Source organism: Euleptes europaea, chromosome 16 (genome assembly GCF_029931775.1).
Source record: "Euleptes europaea isolate rEulEur1 chromosome 16, rEulEur1.hap1, whole genome shotgun sequence".
In the NCBI taxonomy this organism is placed as follows: Eukaryota; Metazoa; Chordata; class Lepidosauria; order Squamata; family Sphaerodactylidae; genus Euleptes; species Euleptes europaea.
The window spans coordinates 11,843,340-11,849,579 of NC_079327.1; the positions used below are offsets into that span (position 1 = coordinate 11,843,340).

Consider the following 6,240-nt stretch of genomic DNA (forward strand, 5'->3'; position numbering starts at 1 on the left):
GCTAAGCAACAATGGTAATGAACATTATATACTTAATCCCCAACTATTAAGTCTCAAAACATTTGGGGTCCATTTTGTGTGTGTACATGTGTATAGAATTAAAAATTTTAGCATACGAGTCTCCTCGATCATTTATTCTGTTGCAGACTCAGTTAAGAAGAGAAGAAGAACAGTTGGCTTTTTATACACCGACTTTCTCTACCACTTAAGGAAGAATCAAACCGGCTTACAATCACCTTCCCTTCCCCTCCCCACAACAGACACCCTGTGAGGTAGGTGGGGCTGAGAGAGTGTGACTAGCCCAAAGTCACCCAGCTGGCTTCTTGTGTAGGAGTGGGGAAACAAATCCAGTTCAGCAGATTAGCCTCCGCTGGTCATGTGGAGGAGTGGGGACTCAAACCCGGTTCTCCAGATCACAGTCCACAGCTCCAAACCACTGCTCTTAACCACTCCACCACGCTGGTAAGTCTTATTGTAATCAGTGCAATTACTCTGGAATTCGGCTGGAGTAAATTAGAGGAAAGGCTGCCATTTTTAGTATTAAATACCTAGAACTGGTCAATCTATACATTTTTCAGAGACCAGATAACCTCCACATCTCAATGAGTACTTTTTTGATAGTATTGCCAGGAAACAGAATTAAGGTGATCCTGCACGGTGCTTATCCCGGGACCCAGATAGTCATTTCTTCACAGTCCACACATCTCAGGGAATCCAACTCTTTTTCCTGCCTACCAAGCGTACTTCTGCATTAGTTGTACAGTATATAATTTATATGGCAGGCTTCTTGCCCTAGATGTACTCTCTCTTACTCTAAGGCCCTTCAGTCATTTGTGACAGAAAAAAATTACCGCACCTCAGTGCCTCAGTGATTTTTTTCCTCATCCGCTATCTTTCCTTATCTCTTTCTTGCGGATGCATTTCTATGCATTACATTTTTTACTTAACTTCAACCTGGCCAATTTGGCCAAGTGATCAGATAGTCTCAGCACCATCTTCAAAGGCTTCAACATCTATAAGACACCTGTATCAAAAAGCTTTTAAATTTAGCACTCCCCTTATTTGTGAGTTCTGGTATTTCCATGCATGCCACTGCCTTCAAAAGTAAAATCGCACTGCAGCTGAACTACATGAAACTATAACTATTTCACCAGAGAAACCACAATAATTGGGGAGGGGCTGTGGCTCAGTGGTAGAGCATCTGTTTGGCATGCAGAAGGTCCCAAGTTCAATCCCCGGCATCTCCATTTAAAGGGGACTAGGCAAGTAGGTGATTTGAAAGACCCCTGCCTGGCTGAGACCCTGGAGAGCGGCTGCCGGTCTGAGTAGACAATACTGACTTTGATGGACCAAGAGTCTGATTCAGTATAAGGCAGCTTCATGTGTTCATGTGTTCAAGAGAGGTTTGATGCTTCTCACTGAGAATCTGGAAGGTGATGAAGAGTTATTAACCTCAATTTTTAAAGAAGTCTCAGGGTACTCAACACTCTTCTCTACAGAGAGCACCTCACAGATATTTTTGGGTAGACATCCCTTCCATAAACCGAAATTCAAGCAAATACTAAGAGCTGGGGAGTAATTTTCACTCCATAATGATGTTCCACATTATTCACTCATATACCAGTTTTGAGGTACATAGCTAAGGGATAATGAGATAGAAACATTGGCTTACTCCCAAACGCCCAATGAATCCATGACTGAAGACCAAACTGGAGATGATTCACACAGAAAGTGTCTAATTTTACCCCCCCCCCCGCAAAGTGTTCCCTCAACCCAGCGAGGGAGCCAGCATGGTGTAGTGGTTAAGAGCGATGGTTTGTAGTAGTGGACTCTGATCTGGAGAACCGGGTTTGATTCCCCACTCCTCCACATGAGCGGCGGAGGCTAATCTGGTGAACTGGATTTGTTTCCCCACTCCTACACACGAAGCCAGCTGGGTGACCTTGGGCAAGTTACAGTTCTGTTAGAGCTCTCTCAGCCCCACCTACCTCACAGGATGTCTGTTGTGGTGAGGGGAAGGGAAGGTGATTGTAAGCCGGTTTGATTCTTCCTTAAGTGGTAGAGAAAGTCGGCATATAAAAACCAACTCCTGGCTTACAATCTTCGACAGACAACCAAAACAGAAGTGGAAAAGAATTGAGAGATTTTGAGAGAGTCACCGGGAAGGGAAAGTTTGACAGTAATGGAGTAAAGAGGTTAAGTGGGACTTGACTGATACGACACTCCACACAGGACAGCAAATGGCTTAAACTCAATTCATATATGTTAAGACCAAAGGGTCAGAATGCAGCATGATAAAACTATGCTTATTATCACTGTCCCACAGAACGAAAGGATCCCCAGAGACCCTATTACATTCAATATGATAATCCAGGGATTAAGGCCATTAACAGGACACAATGCCATGACAATTATTTGTGTGAAGGATTTGCAGATAACAAAGCCAACTTGTTTTTCTGACCCTTTCTCTTGAGGGCCAATTCTGAGGTTATCCCCCCCCCCCCTTTTAAGGCTACATCAGATCTTTCTGTAGGTTTTAGGACCATTTTTTTTAAAAAGAGAGATTTAAATTGGTGCTTATTTCTCTGCCTTGTAGTTTGCTCGACTAGCTTCCACAGTTTTGCTGAACAGGCATCTTGGCAGTGACACATGCTGTCTCTAAGTGCCTTCCATGTACTTAAACATTTTATTTGTAAAAAGCACTGAAGGGAAGAAAAACATATCACAGAAGGAGCACGAAACCTGAGCCTTTGGCAAAGAGAAAGCATGGAAGTCAAGTGTTAGTGGGAAAACGTTAAGACGCAGTAGATCAAAACTAAACCAAAATCAGTCCTATTATCCTATCTTCATGTTACATTTTTAAAAGTAAACAGAAAGTTCCACTAGCAGAATAATTTTAACAAGCTTGTGACAAAAAAAATCATAATAAAGAGGCATTTTCAAACTCTTATTACTCTCACACTGTGGTACTCTCACACAAAACACTGCAAGAAGCAAGACAAACCTACCAAGGCTGTCCTTGTAACTTGAGGGCACAGACAAATTCTGAAGGTGTGATCTGAAAACCCAAATGGAGCAGTTGTCCTCAGTGAAGGAGGTCAATTACTACTGACAAGAAGACTCAGGAGCCCCTTCTGAGGTCTGGCACCAACTGATGAGAGCCAGCGTGGTTTAGTGGTGCAGAGTATCGGACTAGTATCTGCAAAACCCAGGTTCGAATCCCCACTCGTGCCATGGAAGCTTGCTGAGTGCCCTTGGGCCAGTTACACACACTCTTACCCTAACCTACCTCATAGGGTTTTTGTGAGGATAAAATGGAGGCAGGAGAATTATATAAGCTGCTTTGAGCCCCCTTTGGGGAGAAAAGCAAGGCATACAGTGCATTCCTGACCTGCGCCAGCATCCAGGACGAAAGTCCATTAGGAGGCCGGACAGGGACTGTGCCGGCATCTTGGGTCCCTGCGCCGGCGTCCAGGCAACTTACACCGGCATTCGTGGTGTCCTGGGAGGTGTTCCTGGGGCGTAACGACGCCGGCCTGGGGGCGGCACCACCATTAGGCGGCCTCCTAAGCCATTGTGGCCCGGGAACACCCCTTTTTTCCCGACCGAGATATGCCACCTTTTAGGTGGCATACCTTTCGTGCAACCCTATGAGGGTTGCACGGATTTTTTGTGCTGGGCAGAGGTTTCGGCAGCGCCACTGTGTTGCCGGTCCCAACTGCAACTAACGTTGGATGTCTTTTATCCTTTTCTGTACCTGAAGATGGGTCAGAGGCCTGAGCGTCCACAGTCTATACACAGCTCAGCAAAACAGGTCCTGGCCTTATACCATGGCAAATTCCTTACAAGGGCTCTGCATTCATAAGACCAAGGCCCATCAAGTCCAGCAGTCTGTTCACACAGTGGCCAACCAGGTGCCTTTAAGAAGCCCACAAACAAGACAACTGCAGCAGCATTTTGCCTGTGTTTCACAGTACCTAATATAATATGCATGCTCCTCTGATTCTAGAGAGAATAGGTAAGCAGCATGACTAGTATCCATTCTAACTAATAGCCATGAATACCCTCTCCTCCATGAATATGTCCACTCCCCTCTTAAAGCCCTCCAAGCTGGCAGCCATCCCCACATCCTGGGGCAGGGAGTTCCACAATTTAACTATGAGTTGTGTGAAAAAATACTTCCTTTTATCTGTTTTGAATCTCTCACCCTGCAGCTTTAGCAGATGACCCCGTGTTCTAGTATTATGGGAGAGGGAGAAAAGCTTCTCCCTGTCCACTCTCTCCACACCATGCATAATTTCATAGACCTCTATCATGTCTCCCCTTAACCGCCTTCTTTCTAAGCTAAACAGCCCAAAGCATTTCAACCACTCCTCATAGGGCAGCGGGGTCATAGCTCCTCATTCATCTACACATGGGCATAGAGTATTCTCTTAAAACTATCAACACTTTTCAGGATTTAATTATTAATTAGGTCTCAGTTTTTAAATGATAATAATGCCTTTAAAATATTTACTATAGCTCTCCTATTTGCCACAACTAGTACATGCAAATGTTTATTCTTACCTTTAGAGAATCAAAGCAGGCAATAACTCTTCCATTTTCAACCTGGCAGCTTTTCGGGGGATGTGCAAATTTGCATTCCTCGTCAGAGCGTGAACAAGTTCCTCTTTGAAACTGTCTGCACACTTCTAACGTCAGCCATTTTGTGTCTCTTACAGGAGCGACATTCAAAGCCATGGTGTAAAACTGACGTGAGAGTGACTGAAATTATTCCCAACGCTGAAAGTCTTTCAAAGAAAACAGCGCCCAGCAGTGATGATGTAAGAAAACGTTTAGTAGAGTCCAAAATGCACAAAGCTGAACGAGCAACTGTGTATTAGCAAGCCTGTCGGTCAATCAATATGTGCCACTTGTAAACTTTCGGCTGAAATATATTCATGCTCCATAGCATTTCTGGCCTGTTGATTGGTTTTGTCGACGCACTTGTGTTCAGCTTTGTTTTCATGCAACGACTCTCCTCGATAACATCTGAGCTTCTTGTGTCCTCTGTGTTGGCAACAATTATATATGAGGGGCTATACATTCAGCTGTTTTCATGCCAGACCTAATCTTTTCCTCTTGGCTTTTTAAATGCTGGAATCAGTTTCCCATCAAGCAGCTGGTAAACTGCTACAGATGACACAGAAGATAAGAGCAATATTTAGGTGGCAGAAATCAAATCAGGACAATGACAGAGAAGTCGTCTCTTGCACAAGTGACTTTCACAAAGGCACTTTCCATTCATCCACCTGTCGAAACAAAACAAAACAATTATTCCAGCATCATTCGAAAATGACTAGGCTTCCTTTCTGGAGAGCTGTTGTATTTCATTAGCAGCACACTGTAGCTGGCTAAACTTTTTAAAAGCCATATATGAAACTAGGACGTATAATTAAAACCCTTAGAAAAGGGGCATCAAACATAAGGCCCGGGGGGGGGGGCAGATCCAGCCCCTTGAGAGTTCATATCCGGCCCGTGAGCCAGCCAAGGCAGCGCCCCCCACCCTCGATCTGGGCTGGCAAGGCGGGGCCTGGCCCAACCGAATGACATTTATGTCACATCCGGCCCCCGTAACAATAGACTTCGACATCCCTGCCTTAGAAATAGAGTTGCCAGGTCTCCCCTCTCCAGCTGGAATGGACAGTCTATTCCCCAGCATTGTTTGGTAGGGTGGCAGGAGGAAAAATGGGTGGGAAATCCCCATTGCTCGGTCACTTCTGGTGCAAATCCAGACGTGACATCATTGCTCCGGGGTGACAGTCTAGAATTCCACTGGAACTCTATGGTTCTTACTACAGAGTGACTTCCAGGTTTGTGCTGGAAGTGACATCATGCTATTGGAGCAACAGCAATTCACATGTCCCTGCCCCCCATGGTCTCCCACCAGTTGCCACCACTGAGGGAACTAATTTGCACATACTTATTCGGCTGGCACCAGTTTTGCCTACTACACCAGCTCACCTAGCCACTTCCTTCCTTCCCCAAATGGCTTCCCAAGGTCTGCTTATGCACTTTGTGTTCATATTTATCATTTGGGTCGGCTTTTAGAGGCAAACCTAACTTGGCAGATGGACTGTGGCTTTGATCAGAAATGTCAGATTTCCAGCAATTTTGAAGCCACGGTGAAAAAGTCAAATTTGTTTTTTTCCTGGGGGGCTAACTGAACATTTGGGAGAAAACGGAAATATATGCAACATT

The 6,240-nt window shown here is 44.9% G+C and overlaps 1 protein-coding gene across 9 annotated transcripts in view; it reads right to left on the minus strand.

Moving 5' to 3' along the window:
* The window catches only part of MBNL2 (muscleblind like splicing regulator 2), a 46,331-nt gene extending 41,540 nt beyond the window's left edge, over positions 1-4,791 (minus strand). For all 9 annotated transcript variants that reach the window (XM_056861823.1, XM_056861822.1, XM_056861826.1 and 6 more), the window contains exon 1: positions 4,567-4,791. In XM_056861823.1, the coding sequence (XP_056717801.1) occupies positions 4,567-4,740 (174 nt within the window). In that variant the 5' untranslated portion in view covers positions 4,741-4,791. The remainder of the gene's footprint in view (positions 1-4,566) is intronic.
* Between the last annotated feature and the right edge of the window lie 1,449 nt (positions 4,792-6,240).